General features: G+C 46.0%; 1 protein-coding gene across 1 annotated transcript in view; it reads left to right on the top strand.

Annotated features, from left to right (window-relative positions):
- The first annotated feature begins 3,870 nt into the window (after window positions 1–3,870).
- The window catches only part of LOC120066644 (growth factor receptor-bound protein 2-like), a 56,829-nt gene continuing 34,380 nt past the window's right edge, over window positions 3,871–26,319 (top strand). The window contains exon 1 of the mRNA XM_039018078.1: window positions 3,871–4,279. Within this exon, the coding sequence (XP_038874006.1) occupies window positions 4,202–4,279 (78 nt within the window). The 5' untranslated portion in view covers window positions 3,871–4,201. The remainder of the gene's footprint in view (window positions 4,280–26,319) is intronic.

Below are 26,319 nucleotides of genomic sequence, written 5' to 3'. Positions count from 1 at the left end.
TCGCTACAATATGAGGAAAAAATTATAGTCCTAAAAATGCATTCCAGTTTCACTGACTCACCCAATGATGCACAGCTCGCGTGCTGTTGATGGCATATGAGCTCATGGCAAAAGCCTTTCTCTCTCTCGCTTTACTTTGTAAAACAATATTTGGAAGTTCAGCAAATATTTGGTACCCTACAGCTTTCCAACCTGTGCTTTCCTGCAATTGTAGACTATTTGAAATATTGCGAAAGGCCGGTTTTGTCTGCATGTTCTTTGTTCACTGACAGATTTGCTGCGTGTTCCCGGCTATAGATTGTGCCTTGTTATTGGGCTGCATACGGCAGTTAGGCTATTTTGAAAATAAGCTATTCGTCTGTGGCTAAATTTATCGTGGTGTAGTAGGCTATTCTGAATTATTTCATTTATTTCTGAACAGACAGCAAGAACTCTTTGGCACATTTATTTCAATTTATCAGGTGTGCTGCAGCTCCTCCGGGGTGGGGGGGGGGTTGCTGATTGCTGATGGCATTGCTGGACGTCCGAGGTCTGTAGTGTTGCATGGCAGTAAGCATGATGGGTTTTTAATTGCTTAATTCACTCAGGAACCACACCTGTGTGGAAGCACCTGCTTTAAATATATTTTGTATCCCTCATTTATTCAAGTGTTTCCATTATTTTGGCAATTATCTGTATGTAGCCAATCAAATTATCTGCATATTTTTTCTCCTGTATCATTTCACAATTTATTCTAATTTTGTACCACTAGATGGCCCAGTAGTCCCTGCTATGGAGTCCCTGCACCTTATGACACATCTACAACAGGTGAGGTCTAGAGCCAAACTAAATGTTGTCGTCTACTCTTCACACATGCATATTCATACAAAAGTTTGTGTGTGTGTGAGAGAGATCTTTAGAAAACAAAAATATAATTACTTGTCACATTGGAAAGCACTAACCAAAAGAACAGCAAACTGGAATGCTATTTGGCCCTAAACAGAGTAGTACACAGTGGCAGAATACCTGATCACTGTGACTGATTCAAAATGAAGGAATATTCAGTTTCCACAAAATGAGGTGGAAATTGAGATGCACTTTCTAACCTCCTGCCAAATGTATGTCTTCTTTTTTTATTTAACCTTTATTTAACTAGGCAAGTCAGTTAAGAACAAATTCTTATTTACAATGACGGCCTACTAAAAGGCGAAAGGCCTCCTGTGGGGACGGGGGCTGGGATTAAAAATAAATTCAATAAAAATATAGGACAAAACACACATCACAACAAGAGAGACAACACAACACTACATAAAGAGACCTAAGACAACAACATAGCATGGTAGCAACACAACATGACAACAACATGGAAGCAACACCACATGGCAGCAGCACAGCACGGTAGCAGCACAAAACAGGGTGCAAACAGTATTGGGCATTGACAACAGCACAAAGGGCAAGAAGGTAGACAACAGTACATCACGCAAAGCAGCCACAACTGTCAGTAAGAGTGTCCATGATTGAGTCTTTGAATGAAGAGATTGAGATAAAACTGTCCAGTTTGTGTGTTTGTTGCAGCTCGTTCCAGTCTCTAGCTGCAGAGAACTGAAAAGACGAGCGACCCAGGGATGTGTGTTCTTTGGGGACCTTTAACATAATGTGACTGGCAGAACAGAGAGGACCAGTTTACAGTGGAGTCTAGAGTGCAGTGATGTGTCCTATAAGGAGCATTGCCAATGCCAATTAGAGACACATTTCCCTCAGATTACACAGACCCACAAAGAATTTGAAAACAAATCCTATTTTGATAAATTCCCATATCTATAAGGTTAAATACCACAGTGTGCCATCACAGCAGCAAGATTTGTGACCTGTTGCCAAAAAAGGGCAGCCAGTGAAGCAAAAAAGTAATTTTAAATACAAACAATACTCATCTGTCTATTTATTTTCCCTTTTGTTCTTTAAACTACTTTCACATTGTTACAACACTGTGCATAGCCAGATGTATAACATTTGAAATGTCTCTATACTTTAAGAAACTTTTGAGAGTTTAATGTTTACTGTTAATTTCTGATTGTTTATTAAACTTTTGTGTATCATGTATTCCACTTGCATTGGCAATCTAAACATGTTACCCATGCCAATAAAGCCCTTTGAATTGCATAGAGAGACAAAGCCATCACCTACAGAGAGATGAACCTGGAGAAGAATCCCCAAAGCAAGCTGGTCCTAGGGCTCTGTTCACAAACACACTCCACAGAGCCCCAGAACAGCAACACAATTAGACCCAACCAAATCATGAGAAAACAAAAAGATAATTTCTTGACACATTGGAAAGAATTACAAAAAAACAGAGCAAACTAGAATGCTATTTGGCCCTAAACAGAGAGTACACAGTGGCAGAATACCTGACCACTGTGACTGACCCAAACTTAAGGAAAGCTTTGACTATGTACAGACTCAGTGAGCATAGCCTTGCTATTGAGAAAGGCAGACCTGGCTCTCAAGAGAAGACAGGCTATGTGCACACTGCCCACAAAATGAGGTGGAAACTGAGCTGCACTTCCTAACCTCCTGCCCAATGTATGACCATATTAGAGACACATATTTCCCTCAGATTTCACAGATCCACAAAGAATTTGAAAACAAACCCGATTTTGATAAACTCCCATATGTACTGGGTGAAATACCACAGTGTGCCATCACAGCAGTAAGATTTGTGACCTGTTGCCACAAGAAAAGGTTAACCAGTGAAGAACAAACACCATTGTAAATAGAACCCATATTTATGCTTATTTATTTTCCCTTTTGTACTTTGACCATTTGTACATCGTTACAACACTGTATATATACATAATATGACATTTGTTATGTCCTGACTCTTTTGGAACTTCTGGGAGTGTATTGTTTACTGTTCATTTTTATTGTTTATTTCACTTTTGTATATTATCTACTTCACTTGCTTTGGTAATGTTAACATATGTTTCCCATGTCAATAAAGCCCCTTGAATTTAATTGTGGGAGGGGGGGGGGGTCATTTCTGTGCAGATGTAAGTATTCCCAAAATGTCGCGATAGGAAGCTTCCTATATACAGAGCTCACTTTCTAGGAAGTGGATAGCCTACTAATAACACGTGTTTGTAGAATTTCAAGGGATAGCAAGTAGAAACAAGGTAACATTAAATGTATGTAGGTGGACTTGGCCTAGGCTACTTCAGAGACCTGAATAGTTTCACTTTAGCTTCATGCAAGTCCTGGTGTACCGTCGTTGACTTTTTTGAAATGATGTAGCCTGTATTCTTGTTTAATTAGCCTACAGTGTAGGACTAGCAAAACAATAGCCTAATAGTCGTATCTTCGTCATCTTTCTTGTGTTGGAGCTAAAGTAGGCCTACAAGTCTCTTTTCTAAGTTTTAGCAATTGTGACAACTAGGTTACTTTTAACTTTGTAACTAACTGTTGCTTGTCAAACTTGGAAACAATAATTTATTGCATTGTTACAACTATCGCAGCTCTTTGTTTTTATTCCCCAATGTTTCACTCGAATGAGCTGGACATTTATACAAAATATTGATGTAGGCTAATGGCAAGGAACGAGGGCAGAAAACATTGTACCAGACACAAAACGATTTTGAGTCAAAATTTGACATTCTACATTTAGCTCGAGTTTTGAGTCATCAACCACATCTGCCTGTCAAACATCCTCTACAAGGCGTGTAAATTAGCAATTCCATTAGTTTTGCACAGCTACAGTACACCTATTGGATATGACAGTATTCTCACATCCGATTGGTCAATTGTGGAGATGATGTGCTTTAGTTGGTCTGAGGAAACGTCAATCAGATTATATCCTTCCTCCCCTGATTGTGCAAGCTTCAGAATGCTAGTATTGTCTGTGGGCGCGGCATTACATCACAAGCTATCATATTAGTGCATTGTTTTTCGGTGTTGGTTGATGTTGCTTTACTGCTACATAGTCTCAGGTTCTCTATCTGTGTTCTTATTCACAGGTTTGTAGCGGCGTGCAGCGAGTGAGGGTATTTGCGCTACTCGGAGTGACTGGTCAGACCAGGGGGAAAACGGGACCGGAGCTATTCTGTTTTTTTTTTCTGACATTGTTAATCATTTTCATAATTCCTTGGAGGAATAAACTCCATTGAAAGACTTCAGAAGGGTACTTGTGCGATCATCAACACCGCATACAAGTGTTCCAACAAACCTCACCATGGAGGCCATTGCCAAATACGATTTCAAAGCCACTGCAGATGATGAGTTGAGTTTTAAACGAGGAGAGACATTGAAGGTAAGCAGCCAATTGTTTCACTATTTATATTCTTAAGAAATATGTCAGGGACAGCATGTTCCTGACTGATTAAAGATATTTTTCCTTTGTGGTTATTATTAGGCCTAGTTATTACACTATTTGTAATAGCCAGTTACCTTTATTTTGGTCATTTTGTGTCTTCATATTAGACACTCCTGCACAGTAACTGGTTTTAAGGACGTGATCTAAAAACGTGTAAACAGTAAGTTCCCTAATTCACTTTAATTGGTCGATATTCAATAACAAAGTATTTTCCAAGAGATATTACCTTGTCATTTCAAAGGTCTATTTATTATGATAGGCCTACAGAATGAGAGGGAATAGAACGGAATATAATATAAATAAAAATATGTTGTAGGGGTATTGTCCTTTGGTTCCAAAACATTTGAATGAGGCGCAGCTAATGTCTTTGCCAATGGCAAGTCATATGGTAATCGGTGTCATGTTTTCAAGGAAAAGTTAAGCGATTGTTTCCGTACAGATATGGAAAAGGATAGTGTAACGGATGTGAAATGGCTAGCTAGTTAGCGGGTACGCGCTAGTAGCGTTTCAATCAGTTACGTCACTTGCTCTGAAACCTAGATGTAGGGTTTCCCCTTGCTCTGCAAGGGCCGCGGCTTTTGTGGAGCGATGGGTAACGACGCTTCGTGGGCGACCGTTGTTGATGTGTGCAGAGGGTCCCTGGTTCGCGCCCGTGTCGGGGCGAGGGGACGGTTTAAAGTTACACCATTACATTGATGCTGTTGACCCGGATCACTGGTTGCTGCGGAAAAGGAGGAGGTTGAAAGGGGGGTGAGTGTAACGGATGTGAAATGGCTGGCTAGTTAGCGGGTACGCGCTAGTAGCGTTTCAATCAGTTACGTCACTTGCTCTGAAACCTAGATGTAGGGTTTCCCCTTGCTCTGCAAGGGCCGCGGCTTTTGTGGAGCGATGGGTAACGACGCTTCGTGGGTGTCAGTTGTTGATGTGTGCAGAAGGTCCCTGGTTCGCGCCCGTATCGGGGCGAGGGGACGGTTTAAAGTTATACTGTTACAATAGCACTGGTAACCTTTGGCAGGACACGATTCTCTTTCTCACATCCTATAACAAGCATCCTATATTGTATGCCACATATTACACACAGTCATCATTTTGTGTGGAGAACCAGAATGAGCAACCCCAAAATTAGTCTTCGTGGCCTATATGACAATAATTTTTTGAGTCAAATAAATGCTACAAGAGGAGTCAGAATGCTATGGTAAGTAAACCCTCCCCATAGATGGTTAAAAACGACACTTAAGCTCTTCCATCAAATCCTTTCTTTATCCTCAGTAGTTCAGCAATATTGGACTTCTTCTGTGGTTAAGTAGGCTATGTGATAATGCTGAAACAGGAAGTCTCCAGTATCATCCTTGGCTTCTATACATTTTTCCTCACTCAGAGAGTCAGAAACGGAGAGGGGGAAGGAAAGAGAGCAGAGAGAGCGAGAGAGAGGATGAGCTGGCAGTATGTTTACAACCACACCCCTTCCCTTGCTGGGATTATGACAGCTCCTTCATTTTAGTGTCAGAACTGTACGTTAACAGCTCTGCTTCAAGACATGCTATAATGGTTATAAAAGCTCTATTATAGCTGAACTTTGTGGCATAACTGCACGCTGACACATGACTGCCTGCACTGCAATCATAATACTGGTGTCAGTTCCTGTTAAAACCATATGCAAAAAACCCCCAATATGCAGTAAAGTGAAGATTGAGAGTGAAGTGTGTGTTTCTGAGGTAAATGGCTGGTTGTGGTTGTGTGCAGTCTTGTCTTCTTTCCAGCTCCCTCTCTCCGCTGGTGTTTTGAGAACGGTCTGGCCCTGGTCTTGGCTCACCCTCCCTCCCCTGTTCTCCTCTACTCCGGCAATGTACCCCAGCAACGCCACGTTCAGAGGCAGAAACAGATCCGGCGAACCAGGACAGGAATACACATTCATATCTCCTCAAGAGAAACATCAGTTGTAGATGTTCACACTAGAGACAGGGACATATCTGATCATGTGGCTTTAAGAGAAATATGGCCGCGAGCTGTGAAAACGGTGAACACGGTGAAACGGGGAACAAAGTTATCAGTCAATTTGTTGCCTACTGACTTAACAAGTCTGTAATTGTCCAAGAGGAATATCTGAAGGACGATTGGTGCGATTGCCGATCAGTGATAGGAGGCATGTGCCTCCTATACTGCGTACAGTATACACTAGTCTAAGTAACTTTTACTATCCGTATAGTACATTCTGTCAGCCAAACCAATGGATGTCCCTCCCTCCTGTATTAGCCAAGCTTTTAGCCGGCGTGACAATGACCATAGCATTTGGCAAGACAGCACAAACCAATCTGGAAGCAGGCTATATTCTAACAACCAAGTCAATAGATTTCTTTCTTGTGTTAGCTGATTTGTTCACAGAAATGAAGCTCAATGGAGAGTGAACATTCTTTATCACAGCGCTGTAGAAGGGGATGGGGAGTATGCCAGGCAGCTTGCTCCATCCCCTGGGCCTTAGGCTTCGCTCGCTCGGCGGGCGTCACATAAATATTAATCGTCCAAGAGTGTGGTGTGTGGCAACAGCTTGCCGGTAAAAACACTACTACACCCGAGGCTATTATTTTTTCCCCCCTGCTCGGTTCTTTCTGCGTAGCGCAGCATGCATGAACTCTGCCCGGAGTTGCGAAAGGGTTCTGTTGAGTTCCGTTCTTGCAACTTCCTGGGATTGCTCTGCTGATGCAGTCTTGGCTCTTCTGAGTTCAGAGAGGGAGGGAAGGAGAGAGGGAGAATCTGGAGGGGATTCAGGAACGTCGGCAGTGATCCTATCCCTCCTTTCCTAATTGAATTCTGACCATGGAGGGAGGATGGGGCTCTTTGGCACTGTTCTCAGGGCGCATGGGCGGCCTCTTCTTAACCACACACTTCAAAGCTTTTGGCCTGGCACTGGGTTAATGCTCCAGTACTGTTCCAGCATGTACTATTACACAAGTGTTGTTACATGGTATTCAGTCAAGTGGCTCTTATAAAGTAGGTCTACTCTCTTGATGAACTGAGCTCTTATGGAATAAGCCTACTGTCTTGGTGAATTGCTGAGAAGTAGAATACATCCGATGCGTGACGTGCCATGTCCATGATCGATTTAGCTCAGTTCTTGAGATCCCCTTACAATACAGGGGACATTAAGTCCTCCTGGATATTTTTAGAAATCTGTTAAGATGAGAGATTATTTCCTCTTAATATGTAGGGTAACTCCCCCATCCCCCAAATAAATAACGCTTACTGAACAGAAGTCTTGTCTTGTTTTTTGTGTTACTCGACATCAAGACATCTCGGTTTTTCTCACGCATTTAGAAGGGCAGGAGAGGTGACCTCCGTTTTTATTTAGGGAAGTTTTTTTGTTGGACAGACATTCAATGGCTCTGGGGCACGCAATCTCTCTTTCTCTCTCTCTTTCTCTTTTCTGTTAACTGAGGCCGCAGCACAAAAGCCGGGCACCATCAGGTCTAAATTTAGCCTGCAAGGAGTGGAAAGAAAAACCATCTGAGACAGGAACCTGGTCATGGTCTGCGTGTCTGATGGAGAAGTCCAAAGAGAATGGAGCATCACTCTGGTCAAACAAAGGAGAAGAAGGAAACAACAAACAGCTTTGGTCTCAAGTGTCTGGCTAAATAGTTTTTAGGGAAGTAGCAGCACCTTAGCCTGGTCCCAGATTAGTTTTTGCTGTACAGCCAAATCCTGTGGCCATTGTCAATGCCGTTTGGCTAAGGCTATACAGCACAGATCTCAGGCCTGCCTGGTCGCACTTTGGCTCTTTGACTTTTTGGTGCGAACCCACGGACACCAGAAGTCTGTGTTCCGAGCTGGCAGTCAGGCACAGAAGGATAAAGCGAGAGAGAGTGAGGGAGAGAAAGAAAGCACTCCACTCCGCTCTCCCAGAATGCCAGAGGCAGCGGGAGTCTAAAACGGGATGTACTGTGAATGTACAGTGAAGGACAGGCAGCGTCTGCCAACGCTATCTGGTGAACTGAACTCATTCCCATGGCGGATGCTAACCTGCTAGGTTTCCTAGGAGCTTTTACACCAGAAGCTGCGTCCTATGGGTCACTTATGTCATGCATGATAGGTTTTTCTGCCATTTGACCATAGCCGTTCTATGTGTCTATTTATGAGTGTGTATGGTTGCGTGTGCACCTGCATGTGTGGGTGACACTGACTCCTTTGACAGGGCAAATGTACAGTATATCAACTCTCCCATTACAAGGTGAAATCATCACCCTATGCAGATGAGTGTCAAGACAAGGGCGATGGAAGGAAAGACAATAATAGACACACATTGAGACCCATTGAGAGAAGGACAGAACAATCATTAATCAATCTGCTCTTCTCTGTCACAGATCTTGTCCTTCTCTTTGTCCTCCAGAAGGAGGAAACGAAGGTGAGGGATGCGGCTGGCTGCACTCCTCCATCTCCATTTCTCCCCTCTGTTCCCTTCATCCCTCGTTCACTTCATCCTGCCTATTGGGGAGGGAGGGAGCGAGAGTAATCTAAACAAACTAACTAGCAGGTCCCATGTCACAGCATGTGACCTGCTAGAGGTGCTAAAGAAGACAGAGGGAGAACAGGCATAAAGTAAACCCTAATTCCTGTGCCGGGCTCTCTCTCGTCACCTCCCGTCACTGTGTGTACAGAGTTACAGTATATTGACTTTTCAATTACAGGGCAGAAAAACAAAGCATGACAAAGAAAGAGAGAGTGGGATGGCAGAAGGAGAGGTAGACTAGTGTTGCCTTACTACACGATAGACACAACTTTAACAACCCAAACACCGGACCTAAATTGATAGAACAAGGGTCTTTTCAAGAATAAAACCATCAGGTTAGGTTTGTGAACTAATGTCCGGGTGTTCTAACAAATCGTGCACTCCCCTCAATACAATGGCAGGGTGTTCAAAACATTTTTGCACCCCCCCCCCCCCCCCTCTCCCTGCGGCTACTGCAGCATGGATGATGCTTATTACCCTTGGAAGTGAATCTGACCTAATTACAGTATGAGATCGTCTGACTGGAGGGCTGGCAGTGCACACATGCACAGAGAGAGACACACACACACACACCGAGTTGTCACACTGTAGCTTTGAAAAGTTTAATGCTACTGTCTGACCCAGTCGTAAGGCCAAAGGCTGCTCTTATTACCCCTGTGTTCAGGGACCATCCTGGAGCCTCGTGGTTTGGGATGGGTAGATGCCGAGTTCGCTCTATTTCTGTTGGGAATGCCCTGAGATTTGACAACATCTAAGGAACGAGAGATTTTAAATATTCAGGAGAAGAGAAAAGAGTGTATCTTTTCAGGTGTGCTCAGAACTTTCCAGACCTCGCAACTTGCCAGATAGTTTCATTTTGCATGGGTTGACTTCACCCAGTCGTAATTCTCTCCTAGGCTACAGTAGTTGAGGCTCACCACAACACACTCCCTACTGCTCTTTAGCTAAGAGTGTGATCATGGGCCCGACAGTGTGATAAGCAAAACATGGTTTTCTGTCACATCTAATGCTTCTCTTGACTCTCAGCTTCACAACCATATATTTTATTTTTTTATTTAACCAGGCAAGTCAGTTAAGAATACATTCTTATTTACAATGACAGCCTAGGAACAGTGAGTTAACTGCCTTGTTCAGTGGCAGAACGGCAGATTTTTACCTTGTCAGCTCAGGGATTCGATCTAGCAACCTTTCGGTTACTGGCCCAACGAATCTAACCACTAGGCTACCTGCCGCCCCATCCTTAGCCTAGGGGGAGTGCAAGTAGATAGACACACTAAACTAAACTAATCTGCAGTGGGACTAGCGTGGGTTGATCAACATTGTTTTTCGTCAAAGCTGCGATCCCAACACCGCTCTGTCTAATGCCTCGGAAACAACCCTCTCACCCTCTCCTCTCCCACACCTCTCTCTCACACCACACACAGCCTCTCACCCTCTCCTCTCCCACACCTCTCTCTCACACCACACACAGCCTCTCACCCTCTCCTCTCCCACACCTCTCTCTCACACCACACACAGCCTCTCACCCTCTCCTCTCCCACACCTCTCTCTCACACCACACACAGCCTCTCACCCTCTCCTCTCCCACACCTCTCTCTCACACCACACACAGCCTCTCACCCTCTCCTCTCCCACACCTCTCTCTCACACCACACACAGCCTCTCACCCTCTCCTCTCCCACACCTCTCTCTCACACCACACACAGCCTCTCACCCTCTCCTCTCCCACACCTCTCTCACACCACACACAGCCTCTCACCCTCTCCTCTCCCACACCTCTCTCACACCACACACAGCCTCTCACCCTCTCCTCTCCCACACCTCTCTCACACCACACACAGCCTCTCACCCTCTCCTCTCCCACACCTCTCTCTCACACCACACACAGCCTCTCACCCTCTCCTCTCCCACACCTCTCTCTCACACCACACACAGCCTCTCACCCTCTCCTCTCCCACACCTCTCTCTCACACCACACACAGCCTCTCACCCTCTCCTCTCCCACACCTCTCTCTCACACCACACACAGCCTCTCACCCTCTCCTCTCCCACACCTCTCTCTCACACCACACACAGCCTCTCACCCTCTCCTCTCCCACACCTCTCTCTCACACCACACACAGCCTCTCACCCTCTCCTCTCCCACACCTCTCTCTCACACCACACACAGCCTCTCACCCTCCTCTCTCACACCACACACAGCCTCTCACCCTCTCCTCTCTCACACCACACACAGCCTCTCACCCTCTCCTCTCCCACACCTCTCTCTCACACCACACACAGCCTCTCACCCTCTCCTCTCCCACACCTCTCTCTCACACCACACACAGCCTCTCACCCTCTCCTCTCCCACACCTCTCTCTCACACCACACACAGCCTCTCACCCTCTCCTCTCCCACACCTCTCTCTCACACCACACACAGCCTCTCACCCTCTCCTCTCCCACACCTCTCTCTCACACCACACACAGCCTCTCACCCTCTCCTCTCTCACACCACACACAGCCTCTCACCCTCTCCTCTCCCACACCTCTCTCTCACACCACACACAGCCTCTCACCCTCTCCTCTCTCACACCACACACAGCCTCTCACCCTCTCCTCTCTCACACCACACACACCCTCTCACCCTCTCCTCTCTCACACCACACACACCCTCTCCTCTCCCACACCTCTCTCTCACACCACACACAGCCTCTCACCCTCTCTCCAGTGCTGTTTCAAAGATCCATCTCTAAGCCCAGTCAAATGTTTTAACCATTGATTAAACCTAAACCGGCCTTCTCCCATGTGGACAGACCATAGAATACAATACCCTGGCCTGTTAGCTCAATACGGATGGCTTCCTAACTAGAAGCTTTGTTTTCCCACCCTCCCTAAGCTTTGATTTTTTTTATTGCAACACCCTGAAATGGCTCCCTATTCCCTATATAGTGCACTACTTTTGACCAGAGTGTCACGCCCTGGCCTTAGTTATCTTTGTTTTCTGTAGTATTTTGGTTAGGTCAGGGTGTGACAGGGGGGATGTTTGTGTTTTTGTCTTGTCTTGGGTGGTTGTAGTGTCTAGGGGGTTTTTGTTACAGTGTATGGGTTTGTGTTGAGTGTAGGTATCTAGGTATGTCTATGGTTGCCTGAATGGTTCTCAATCAGAGACAGCTGTCATTCATTTGTCTCTGATTGGGAGCCATATTTAAGGCAGCCATAGGCATTGGGCTGTTGTGGGTAATTGTCTATGTCTATGTGTAGTGTTTAGTGTCAGCACTATTTTGTTTAATATAGCTTCACGGTCGTCTGTTTGTTGTTTTGTTTTGTCTTCATTGAATTAAAGAAGATGTCTTTCTTTCACGCTGCGCCTTGGTCCGCTTCTTATGACGATCGTGACACAGAGTCTTATGGGCCCAATCAAAAGCAGTGCGCTATATAGGAAAATAGGGTTCAATTTCGGCTATGCAAGTTGCCTTCTCACACCTCATTTGTCTTTACTGTGATGTCATTAGAGCCACTTCCTGATATTGACCGTTCTCACTCTGTTTATATACTTCAGGGGACTGGAGGGAACAGGCTAAATGTTCACTGTATTTATATACTTCAGGGGACTGGAGGGAACAGGCTAAATTCTCACTGTATTTATATACTTCAGGGGACTGGAGGGAACAGGCTAAATTCTCACTGTATTTATATACTTCAGGGGACTGGAGGGAACAGGCTAAATTCTCACTGCCGGATTATTTACTGGTTTGCTTCAACTCCAGGAAAAGCGTAATTGTATCAGGAACCGTGTGTGTGCGCGCGCACGTGTGTGTGTGTGTGTGTGTGTGTGTGTGTGTGTGATTGGGAGATAAATGAAGCAATCTCCTCTCTCCCTCTTCTCTCCCATCCTGTAATTTGGCCGTCGCGATGGAACACAAATCCATCAACATAATGATTATGAAAATACCCATAACTTTTGCTTATGTGGTTGCCAAAGTGTCATTTCCGTGTTGTATGGCTTCTGGAACTGCAAAATATGGTTATTTTTGTTTGAATGGGCACAGAAACGGTTGTAACGGGATCGTTACAATATCGTAACTATTACTTCTCAGAGGAAACTCGTCAGAAACCCTCAACAGAAACACTGGGTATAGACTAGAGTTTGGGTATAACCAGAGATACTGGATATAATGACGGAATGCGTGTCTCCCCCCTAACAATGGGATTCGTTATCCACAGAGCGGAATGGCAGGCTGTCGAGCTCCTGTCTGTTCCTCTCTGGTGATTGGCGTATAGATCTCCGTTATTTAATACTTTTTTGAATATTCGATGAGGCGTCAACCGCCTGTATTCAATGTAGAGTGAGATGCTAACCTCATGAATATGCATAGACTGTCAAGAGTTCTAACAGGGACAACTCGGATATAAAGTATTTTTTCTCAAAGTTGCCGGGATGTCACTTGCGTCACACATAATTCAGTACACCCGTAACATGCTAAGCATTACGAAATGGCTATTAGATCAAAAAGCCTCACTCATCACAATAGCAATAAATTTTTATCTTGACTAAACTCTCATTGCCCCCCATACAAAAACACCTTACTTGCTTAATAATCTGCTAAATGTGGACAGATTTTGGGCGGAGTAAACCCTCTCGCTTCGCCTCTTCAGGCTTAATCCCAGTACCCCCCACCCTTAGCCCTCCCCCTCCGTTTTGCACCATCCCGCGAGCCACATCGAGTCGGAGTGGTGTTCCATTTCAACTTTGAGTGAGGGGTAGTGTCTTTGAGCCCTGTAGTTGTCCCTCCAAACGATGCGAATTGACATGCAGACTTTCTATCTAGTGGTTATCAGAACTCCCATGAAGCACTGCGACCGAAGTGTCTAAAGTTGCTTCAGGAAGATGGCTGGCAAAAATACTATGATGGAAGCAAACTTAAGTAATTATAACGTCATAACAAATTATGCAAAAAATGTACAGTTAAAAGGAATATATTAATGCAGAAAAGGATTATGCATATTTTTTGGTCATGAAGTTGATTTATGAAAATCGCTATTTAACATGCTGACTAGCTAACATTAGCCAACTAGCCATACATTTAACTTGCTGATGGGCGTGACATTTGTATGACTTGTAATTAGGGATGCACGATATATCGGTGAACATATCGGAATCGGCCGATTATTAGCTAAAAATGCCAACATCGGTATCGGCCGATGTCTAGTTTAACGCCGATGTGCAAAACCGATGTCAAAGCTGACAAGTATAAACACCATGGGACCATGCAGCCGTCATATCGCTCAGGAAGGAGACGCGCTCTGTCTCTTAGAGATGAACGTACTTTGGTGCGAAAAGTGCTAATCAATCCCAGAACAACAGCAAAGGACCTTGTGACGATGCTGTAGGAAACAGGTACAAAAGTATCTATATCCACAGTAAAACGAGTTCTATATCAACATAACCTGAAAGGCCGCTCAGCAAGGAAGAAGCCACTGCTCCAAAACCGCCATAAAAAAGCCAGACTACGGTTTGCAACTGCACATGGGGACAAAGATCGTACTTTTTGGAGAAATGACCTCTGGTCTGATGAAACAAAAATAAAACTGTTTGGCCATAATGACCATCGTTATGTTTGGAGGAAAAAAGGGGAGGCTTGCAAGCCGAAGAACACCATCCCAACTGTGAAGCACGGGGGTGGCAGCATCATGTTGTTGGGGTGCTTTGCTGCAGGAGGGACTGGTGCACTTCACAAAATAGATGACATCATGAGGATGGAAAATTATGTGGATATATTGAAGCAACATCTCAAGACATCAGTCAGGAAGTTAAAGCTTGGTCGCAAATGGGTCTTCCAAATGGACAGTGACCCCAAATATACTTCCAAAATTGTGGCAAAATGACCTAAGGACAACAAAGTCAAGGTATTGGAGTGGCCATCACAAAGCCCTGACCTCAATCCTATAGAAAATGTGTGGGCAGAACTGAAAAAGCATGTGCGAGCAAGGAGGCCTACAAACCTGACTCAGTTACACCAGCTCTGTCAGGAGGAAAGGGCCAAAATTCACCCAACTTATTGTGGGAAGCTTGTGGAAGGCTAGTTGAAATGTTTGACCCAAGTTAAACAATTTAAGGCAATGCTACCAAATACTAATTGAGTGTATGTAAACTTCTGACCCAATGGGAATGTGATGAAAGAAATAAAAGCTGAAATAAATAATTTTCTCTACTATTATTCTGACATTTTACATTCTTAAAATAAAGTGGTGATCCTAACTGACCTAAGACAGAATTTTTACTAGGATTAAATGTCAGTAATTGTGAAACTGAGTTTAAATATATTTGGCTGAGGTGTATGTAAATTTCCAACTTCAACTGTATGTCATGTGGCCTTGTGGTGTGGGTCTGAGAGTAACCAGGGGAGCAGGGAGGGGGAGAGAGATGTCAACCATGTTGACTTGCAGTGGTAGACGTATTGCTCGTTATCTCATCTGATTACTTAGTGTCTGTCTTGACTGCATCAAGATGAGAGAAACTAGCTTAGCTTAGCTAACGTTAGCTAGGCTAATTGAGACTACATAACTTAAACTTAAATCATCAAATTTATTTATAAAGCCATTCTTACATCAGCTGATATCTCAAAGTGCTGTACAGAAACTGTGTGCTTTCCACTCCTTTCTATAGCAAATAACTACATTCAGAGTATCAAGTAGTAGCCTACCTGTTGGCTCTCGGTGTTGTAGCCTGTCTTTCTCATTTAACTTTTAGTTCTGTCATTTTAATTCCATCTTCCATTGACTAGCCTAGATATCTGCCACACGGAGCGTCTATCCATGTGCCGGTTTGATGACTTCAGAACAGTACTTCCACTGGTAGTGACTGAGTGAAGGAAATGCGACTGTTACTTGTCAAACTGCTATGGAATGAAAGTCCAGCTTCAGTACTCCTCCACTTTGAACGACAACCAGAGGATGGGTATATAACGGGCATATTGTTGTTCTGCTGTTCTCATTTGTTGCTCATATGGTAAGTACGTATTTTTTGCACGAGAAATATAAGGAAAGCTATTACTGCCACCAGTACAGGCATTGTGAAAAACACAAGGCTTGTCGTCAATGAATTGAGTGAGCCAGTTTCTGACGTGCTCAACTGATGTAGTGATGTCCCATTCCCTCGGCCTAATTTAGCTCTCCCTACCACTAGTTGCTCCATTTGAGTGCCACTCCTCCACCGAGCGACCCTCTAAAACGAGGAGGGCTAAGAGGAGGTATTGGGAATAAGCCTTCCTCTCTGGTATAACCCTAGTCCTTGCGTGCCAACATATAGTACAGGACCCTCAACCCTAGTCCTTGCATGCCAACATACAATACAGGACTCTCAACCCTAGTCCTTGCGTGCCAACATACAGTACAGGACTCTCAACCCTAGTCGTTGAGTACCAATATACAGTACAGGACTCTCAACCCTAGTCGTTGAGTACCAACATACAGTACAGGACTCTCAACCCTAGTCGTTGAGTACCAACATACAGTACAGGACTCTCAACCCTAGTCGTTGAGTACCAACATACAGTACAGGACTCTCAACCCTAGTCCTTGAGTACCAACATACAGTACAGGACTCTCAACCCTAGTCCTTGAGTACCAACATACAGTACAGGACTCTCAACCCTAGTCCTTGAGTACCAACATACAGTACAAGACTCTCAACCCTAGTCCTTGAGTACCAACATACAGTACAGGACTCTCAACCCTAGTCCTTGCGTGCCAACATACAGTACAGGAATCTCAACCCAATATCTTTGAAAATAAATATAATTGGCTTTTAAAACATTTCAAAGCCTATCAGTATGCAAATTACAGAGTCAAATTAACTGCTCTCTTAGTGATGTGACTACTGACAAGTAACTCACTTTAACATCATTGTCTGGCCAGTACTAAAGGACTTCATATCGAAAATACAAATGAGATCTTTAGTTTAGTTGTCCCGATGCGACACCATGGACATATACAGTAACTACGTTGTATGATTTATGAATGGCAAGGATATATGAGATTGACTTTATTCAGTCAGTTCCACACCTTTTATATACGAGTCAAGCTTGCTGTTCGTCAATCAAAGCACAGTAAATAGCCTATGCGCCACCACTCCGTGGCTGATTATGAAACACGCCAGGGTCCATCATTAGCTTTTTTTCTCACAGGTAAAAATGATCCAGTTAACGTTGGACGCTGGCAAAAATCTACCTGCATGAACAGAATTTCTACTGGCCCGGACATGGTGTAGTTCTTAAAGGGATAATTCAATATTTTGGCAATGAAGTTGCTAACTAGCATTAGCGCAATTGCTAACTAACATTAACACAAAGGCTGGAAGACTATGGTAACTGCTAGCATGCTAGTAGGTACCTAGCATTATCTTGCAAAAACTAACACCAACTTCCTTCATTGCCAAAACCCAGAAGTATCCCTTTAAATGAACTGGGGTCATGCAGGGCCTATAGGTTGGCATGCTTTCTCAAAATGCAGCTATTAAGAGGCTACATTTGGTTATTATATGTTTTAAAAAGCTGTGTAATATAATTCGGCAGTGTAAGTCATTACGCTATTCTTTAGAATTGCATTGTATTAATTGTATACGTTTTTGTTTCTAAAGCATGTCTTTTTGAGAAGATTTGAAAATAGGACGCTGCCTCTTTAAGAGTCCAAAAGACATATCGACATGGCTACATACAGTAGGCTAGCCAAGACTAATGCTACGTGTCTTTTTGTAGCTTTCTTTTTGCAGACTATCAACAGTAGCCAGCATATTGCTAGAATGTTTACTTTTGTAAATCACTTTCACTAAAAGAAGACGATAGGCTAATTGGATTTCGACTCATCGTTAGCACATTTTATTGGACGTGCAAATTCATGCTCCATCCCTCCGTGTAAAGAAACAGCACACACAACACACACACACCCAAGTACCGCGAGACGGGACAGACCGCAGACTATCAAACCGTCAGTGTTCCCGGTCATCGCTCACTTTGTAAAGCATAACCTAGTTCAATAGTTATCCTCAAAATAGGATCAGTTGCCCCTGTAGCATCTGTTCGTCTGTCACCTGGGGTGAGTCAGTTAGCATTACCCCGCTAACTTGTTTACGCTAGCTCTAACGTGCCCAGGCCCGGCTGCCTGCTGTGTCTCCTGTGAGGCGAGAGACATAGTTAGCATTAGAGGTACACCAGAGTGACTCATTCCTCCCCTAAGTAACCCCTGAGCTCATTCACAAGTGGTAGACGTCATACCACTCACTACACCTGTCAGTGGAGCAGGGTAGAGGGGTTAGCTTGTGGTGTGCATGTGTTTTGTGTGTGTGTGCTTTCTTCTCCTGCATTAAAAGCTCCTGTCGATTCTGCTTTCTCTCAATTCAAATTAAGGGCTTTATTGGCATGGGAAACATGTTTACATTGCCAAAGCAAGTGAAATAGATAATAAACAAAAGGTCTCTCCCTGTCTCTGTGCTGACCCTGAAACTCTACTGTTGTTGACAGTTTGCAGACATAGATAGAAAGCCCTCCCAGGGGGGGGGAGTGTCTGAGAGGGGCCATCTGGGCAGACTAGATTCAGAGGCCTGTCCCCTACACTGAGCCTCTCTAGTCTGAGTGGGCTTGTTGGGACTGCCTGTCAGAACCTAATGGGTCTGCTCTTTCACACTCTCTGTCGCTCTTTCTCTCTCTGTCGCTCTTTCTTTCTTTGTAATCCAGACAGCCCCAATCTGGGATCTCGTTAAAAGTGTCCCAGTGCTGTAGCTGGATTAGTGGTTTAGCTGTCGCTCCTCGCCCTTTATCCCCTCCTCCGACACAGGATAAATAGACCTCATGGATTAGCCCCAAAACAGAGGCTGGGACCGGTGCCAACCGGGCAGAACCAGGACAGGGGGCAGAGGGAGACCCAACAGCACATAGCTCTCCAGGAAAGCAAGGCCCCAGCTGCTACAGGCTAGGCTCTTGGCACAATCCAAAATCCCAGAAAACTAGACGGTTGCGTAATGAACCTTGATTACCACTGACTTTATCCAAGTGAAGGCTTGGATGTGTGGCAACTGGCAATGCAAGATTCATTCCAACTAGAGGATTGTGTAATGTTGTAGGGGCATACACCACTGCTTTGTACACCATGCTATTATACTATGCATCAATGTTTTAGTGTTGCTATTTCCATAAAGCAGTAGGTTGGATGATGTTGTCGACACGCTAGGTACCATGTTACTTAGCAAAGTATGCATCAATGCTTAATGTTGCTATTTTCATAAAGCAGAGGGTTGGATAATGTTGTAGACGTTTCAGAGGTCTAAACGGATGCAAATCACTGTGCTGTACATGGAAATGCACCACTTTGTTCACTGTACCAATTCCTACAGTATGCTTCTATAAATCGCTGCTTAAAGCACTATTTGTACGTTTTTGTGGAGACAAAGCAGATTCTTGTGAGTTTATGTAGAGCCTCTTCGTGGAAAGAAATGTACCGAACAAAAATATAAACGCAACATGTAAAGTGTTATAAAAGATTCCAGAAATGTTCCATATGCACAAAAAGCTTATTTCTCTAAAACGTTGTGTAGCATTGTGTTTACGTCTCTGTTAGTGAGCATTTCTCCTTTGCCAAGATAGTCAATCCACCTGACAGGTGTGGCATATCAATAACCTGATTAAACAGCATGATGGGTCACCTTGGGGACAGTAAAAGGCCACTCTAAAATGTGCAGTTTTGTCACACAACACAATGCCAAGTTGTCTCAAGTTTTGAGGGAGCGTGCAATTGGCATGCTGACTACAGGAATGTCCATCAGAGCTGTTGCCACAGAATTGAATGTTCATTTCTCTACCATAAGCCGCCTCCAACATTGTTTTAGAGAATTTGACAGTACGTCCAACTGGCCTCACAACTGCAAACCACATGTAACCACGCCAGCCCAGGACCTCCACATCCAGCTTCTTCACCTGGGGGATCGTATGAGACCAGCCACCCGGACAGCTGTTGAAACTGTGGGTTTGCACAACCAAAGAATTTCTGCACAAACTGGCAGAAACCGGTTGGAAGCTCATCTGCATGCTCTCTCAGGGAAGGTCATCTGTGTGTGCATCGTCCTCACCAGGGTCTTGACCTGACTGCAGTTCGGCGTAGTAACCGACTTCAATAGGCAAATGCTCACCTTCGATGGCCACTGGCACGCTGGAGAAGTGTGCTCTTCACGGATGAATCCCTGTTTCAGCTGTGCCGGGCAGATGGCGTCGTGTGAGCAAGCGGTTTGCGGATGTCAACTTTGTGAACAGAGTGCCCCATGGTGGCAGTGGGGTTGTGATATGGGCAGGCAAAAGCTACGGACAACAAACACAATTGCATTTTATCGATGGCAATTTGAATGCACAGAGATACCGTGATGAGATCCTGAGGCCCATTGTCGTGCCATTCATCCGCCGCCATCACCTCATGTTTCAGCATGCTAATGCACGGCCCCGTGTCGCAAGGATCTGTACACAATTCCTGGAAGCTGAGAATATCCCAGTTCTTGCCATGGCCTGCATACTCACCAGACATGTCACCCATTGAGCACGTTTGTGATGCTCTGGATCGACGTGTACGACAGCGGGTTCCAGTTCCTGCCAATATCCAGCAACTTCACAAGCCATTGAAGAGGAGTAGGACACCATTACACAGGCCACAATCGACAGCCTGGACAACTCTATGCGAAGGAGATGTGTCGTGCTGCATGAGGCAAATGGTGTTCACCAGATACTGTCTGGTTTTCTAATCCACGCCCCTACTTTTTTTTTTTTTTTTTTTTTAAAGGTATCTGTATTCCCAGTCCTGTGAAATCCATAGATTAGGGCCTAATTTATTTATTTAAATTGACTGATTTCCTTATATGAGCTGTAACTCAGTAAAATCTTTGAAATTGTTGCATGTTGCTTTTTATATTTTTGTTCAGTGTAGATATAAATGTATTTCTTTTGCACGTTCCCCTCTGCAGTTGATACATTTTCTTGTCTGCCCTGATTCCCAACATGCACGCACACACACACTCTGATTCCCCTCACATAGTTCATTAAGTTTTCTGTCAGGTATCGCCCGTCTTTCTCCATGCGCCTCCACGGACACATTGGCTGTTTATCTCTCAGGGAGAAAGATAAGCTTACCTCCTGTGTGTAAGTGTGTGTGTCTCTCTCTCGCTCTCGCTCTCTCTGTATTTCTTTCATTATGCAAAAAAATGTCTCTCCTTCCTTCTCTTCTACCATCTCATGTATATTAATGACGCACCAGAAACCAGTATTCGCCCTGAATGCCTTGTTCCCTGGCTGGTTGTGCATACTGAACACACACACACTGAAACACATAAATACATACACACACATTCCCCCCACTCAAACACCACACACAAGTCTGTCTTGTTTTGCCAGTGCGGGCAATTAGGAGGCAGAAGGCAGTAAGTGTGACGGAGTGAAGGTGTAGAGGAATAGAGGAGAGAAACCCCCTGTGGATATGATTTAGGTTTAAGAGCAAGTCTGCTGAGTTTTTCCCCTGATTGAATTCACACCCATGGTTATAATCCTGCAGTTTGATTCCTTCCCAATCCTCTCTGGTCTACACTCTGCAGTGGCAAAATACCCCCTCTCCCCCTCTTCCTCTCCCCCTCTTCCTCTCCCCCTCTTCCTCTCCCCCTCTTCCTCTCCCTTTCTTCCATCTCCCTCTCCCCCTCTTCCACCTCTCTCTCTTCCACCTCCCTCTCTCTCTCTTCCACCTCCCTCTCCCTCTCTTCCACCTCCTTCTCCCTCTCTTCCACTGCCTCTCCCTCTCTTCCACCTCCCTCTCTTCCACCTCCCTCTCTTCCACCTCCCTCTCCCTCTCTTCTACATCCCTCTCCCTCTCTTCTACATCCCTCTCCCTCTCTTCTACATCCCTCTCCCTCTCTTCCACCTCCCTCTCTTCCACCTCCCTCTCTTCCACCTCCCTCTCTTCCACCTCCCTCTCCCTCTCTTCCACCTCCCTCTCTTCCACCTCCCTCTCTTCCACCTCCCTCTCCCTCTCTACCACCTCCCTCTCTTCCACCTCCCTCTCTTCCACCTCCCTCTCCCTCTCTACCACCTCCCTCTCTACCACCTCCCTCTCTACCACCTCCCTCTCTTCCACATCCTCTCCCTCTCTTCCACCTCCCTCTCTTCCACCTCCCTCTCCCTCTTCCACCTCCCTCTTCCTCTCTTCCACCTCCCTCTCTTCCACATCCCTCTTCCACATCCCTCTCCCTCTCTTCCACCTCCCTCTCCCTCTCTTCCACCTCCCTCTCCCTCTCTTCCACCTCCCTCTTCCTCTCTTCCACCTCCCTCTCTTCCACATCCCTCTCCCTCTCTTCCCTCTCCCTCTCTTCCACCTCCTTCTCCCTCTCTTCCACCGCCTCTCCCTCTCTTCCACCGCCTCTCCCTCTCTTCCACCTCCCTCTCTTCCACATCCCTCTCCCTCTCTTCTACATCCCTCTCCCTCTCTTCCACCTCCCTCTCTTCCACCTCCCTCTCTTCCACCTCCCTCTCCCTCTCTTCCACCTCCCTCTCTTCCACCTCCCTCTCCCTCTCTTCCACCTCCCTCTCCCTCTCTTCCACCTCCCTCTCTTCCACCTCCCTCTCTTCCACCTCCCTCTCTACCACCTCCCTCTCTTCCACCTCCCTCTCTTCCACCTCCCTCTCTTCCACCTCCCTCTCCCTCTCTACCACCTCCCTCTCTACCACCTCCCTCTCTACCACCTCCCTCTCTTCCACCTCCCTCTCTTCCACCTCCCTCTCTTCCACCTCCCTCTCCCTCTCTTCCACCTCCCTCTTCCTCTCTTCCACATCTCTCTTCCACATCTCTCTTCCACATCCCTCTCCCTCTCTTCCACCTCCCTCTCCCTCTCTTCCACCTCCCTCTCCCTCTCTTCCACCTCCCTCTTCCTCTCTTCCACCTCCCTCTTCCTCTCTTCCACCTCCCTCTCTTCCACATCCCTCTCCCTCTCTTCCCTCTCCCTCTCTTCCACCTCCCTCTCCCTCTCTTCCACATCCCTCTCTTCCTCCTCCCTCTTCCACCTCCCTCTCCCCCTCTTCCACATCCCTCTCCCTCTCTTCCACATCCCTCTCCTCCCTCTTCCACATCCCTCTCTTCCACATCCCTCTCCCTCTCTTCCACATTCCTCTCCCTCTCTTCCACATCCCTCTCCCTCTCTTCCACATCCCTCTCCTCCCTCTTCCACATCCCTCTCTTTCACATCCCTCTCCTCCCTCTTTCACCTCCCTCTTCCACATCCCTCTCCCTCTCTTCAACCTCCCTCTCCCTCTCTTCCACCTCCATCTCCTCCCTCTTCCACATCCCTCTCCCTCTCTTCCACATCCCTCTCCCTCTCTTTCACCTCCCCTCCTCCCTCTCTTTCACCTCCCCTCCTCCCTCTTCCACATCCCTCTCCCTCTCTTTCACCTCCCTCTTCCACATCCCTCTCCCTCTCTTCCACATCCCTCTCCCTCTCTTTCACCTCCCTCTTCCACATCCCTCTTCCACATCCCTATCCCTCTCTTTCACCTCCCTCTTCCACATCCCTCTCTTCCACATCCCTCTCCCTCTCCTCCCTCTTCCACATCCCCATATACAGTAACTACGTTGTATGATTTATGAATGGCAAGGATATATGAGATTGACTTTATTCAGTCAGTTCCACACCTATTATATACGAGTCAAGCTTGCTGTTCGTCAATCAAAGCACAGTAAATAGCCTATGCGCCACCACTCCGTGGCTGATTATGAAACACGCCAGGGTCCATCATTAGCTTTTTTTCTCACAGGTAAAAATGATCCAGTTAACGTTGGACGCTGGCAAAAATCTACCTGCATGAACAGAATTTCTACTGGCCCGGACATGGTGTAGTTCTTAAAGGGATAATTCAATATTTTGGCAATGAAGTTGCTAACTAGCATTAGCGCAATTGCTAACTAACATTAACACAAAGGCTGGAAGACTATGGTAACTGCTAGCATGCTAGTAGGTACCTAGCATTAGCTTGCAAAAACTAACACCAACTTCCTTCATTGCCAAAACCCAGAAGTATCCCTTTAAATGAACTGGGGTCATGCAGGGCCTATAGGTTGGCATGTTTTCTCAAAATTCAGCTATTAAGAGGCTACATTTGGTTATTATATGTTTTAAAAAGCTGTGTAATATAATTCGGCAGTGTAAGTCATTACGCTATTCTTTAGAATTGCATTGTATTAATTGTATACGTTTTTGTTTCTGAAGCATGTCTTTTTGAGAAGATTTGAAAATAGGACGCTGCCTCTTTAAGAGTCCAAAAGACATATCGACATGGCTACATACAGTAGGCTAGCCAAGACTAATGTTACGTGTCTTTTTGTAGCTTTCTTTTTGCAGACTATCAACAGTAGCCAGCATATTGCTAGAATGTTTACTTTTGTAAATCACTTTCACTAAAAGAAGACGATAGGCTAATTGGATTTCAACTCATCGTTAGCACATTTTATTGGACGTGCAAATTCATGCTCCATCCCTCCGTGTAAAGAAACAGCACACACAACACACACACACCCAAGTACCGCGAGACGGGACAGACCGCAGACTATCAAACCGTCAGTATTCCCGGTCATCGCTCACTTTGTAAAGCATAACCTAGTTCAATAGTTATCCTCAAAATAGGATCAGTTGCCCCTGTAGCATCTGCTCGTCTGTCACCTGGGGTGAGTCAGTTAGCATTACCCCGCTAACTTGTACGAATGTTGAAACGAATGTTGTGCATACTGAACACACACACACTGAAACACATAAATACATACACACACATTCCCCCCACTCAAACACCACACACAAGTCTGTCTTGTTTTGCCAGTGCGGGCAATTAGGAGGCAGAAGGCAGTAAGTGTGACGGAGTGAAGGTGTAGAGGAATAGAGGAGAGGAACCCCCTGTGGATATGATTTAGGTTTAAGAGCAAGTCTGCTGAGTTTTTCCCCTGATTGAATTCACACCCATGGTTATAATCCTGCAGTTTGATTCCTTCCCAATCCTCTCTGGTCTACACTCTGCAGTGGCAAAATACCCCCTCTTCCTCTCCCCCTCTTCCTCTCCCTTTCTTCCATCTCCCTCTCCCCCTCTTCCACCTCCCTCTCTCTCTCTTCCACCTCCCTCTCCCTCTCTTCCACCCCCTCTCCCTCTCTTCCACCTCCCTCTCTTCCACATCCCTCTCTTCTACATCCACCTCCCTCTCTTCCACCTCCCTCTCTTCCACCTCCCTCTCCCTCTCTTCCACCTCCCTCTCCCTCTCTTCCACCTCCCTCTCTTCCACCTCCCTCTCCCTCTCTTCCACCTCCCTCTCCCTCTCTTCCCTCTCCCTCTCTTCCACCTCCCTCTCTTCCACCTCCCTCTCTTCCACCTCCCTCTCTACCACCTCCCTCTCTTCCACCTTCCACCTCCCTCTCTTCCACCTTCCACCTCCCTCTCTTCCACCTTCACCCTCCCTCTCTTCCACCTCCCTCTCTTCCACATCCCTCTTCCTCTCTTCCACCTCCCTCTCTTCCACATCCCTCTTCCTCTCTTCCACCTCCCTCTCTTCCACATCCCTCTCCCTCTCTTCCCTCTCCCTCTCTTCCCTCTCCCTCTCTTCCACCTCCCTCTCTTCCACCTCCCTCTCCCTCTCTTCCACCTCCCTCTCCCTCTCTTCCACCTCCCTCTCCCACCTCCCTCTCCTTCTCTTCCACCTCCCTCTCCCCCACATCCCTCTCCCCCACATCCCTCTCCCTCTCTTCCACATCCCTCTCCCTCTCTTTCACCTCCCTCTTCCACAGCCCTCTCTTCCACCTCCCTCTCCCCCACATCCCTCTCCCCCACATCCCTCTCCCTCTCTTCCACATCCCTCTCCCTCTCTTTCACCTCCCTCTCCTCCCTCTTCCACATCCCTCTCCATCTCTTTCACATCCCTCTCCTCCCTCTTTCACCTCCCTCTCCTCCCTCTTTCACCTCCCTCTCCTCCCTCTTCCACATCCCTCTTCCACATCCCTCTCCTCCCTCTTCCACATCCCTCTCTTCCACATCCCTCTCCTCCCTCTTCCACATCCCTCTCTTCCACATCCCTCTCTTCCACATCCCTCTCCTCCCTCTTCCACATCCCTCTCCCTCTCTTCCACATCCCTCTCCTCCCTCTTCCACATCCCTCTCCCTCTCTTTCACCTCCCTCTCCTCCCTCTTCCACATCCCTCTTCCACATCCCTCTCCCTCTCTTCCACCTCCCTCTCCTCCCTCTTTCACCTCCCCTCCTCCCTCTTCCACATCCCTCTCCCTCTCTTCCACATCCCTCTCCCTCTCTTTCACCTCCCTCTTCCACATCCCTCGCCCTCTCTTCCACATCCCTCTCCCTCCTTTCACCCCCTCCCACATCCCTCTCCCTCTCTTCCACATCCCTCTCCCTCTCTTTCACCTCCCTCTTCCACATCCTCTCCCTCTCTT

Source organism: Salvelinus namaycush, chromosome 2, assembly GCF_016432855.1.
Source record: "Salvelinus namaycush isolate Seneca chromosome 2, SaNama_1.0, whole genome shotgun sequence".
Taxonomy (NCBI): domain Eukaryota; kingdom Metazoa; phylum Chordata; class Actinopteri; order Salmoniformes; family Salmonidae; genus Salvelinus; species Salvelinus namaycush.
The sequence above is the reverse complement of the archived record's forward strand: the minus strand, read 5'-3'. Positions and strand labels throughout refer to the sequence as shown.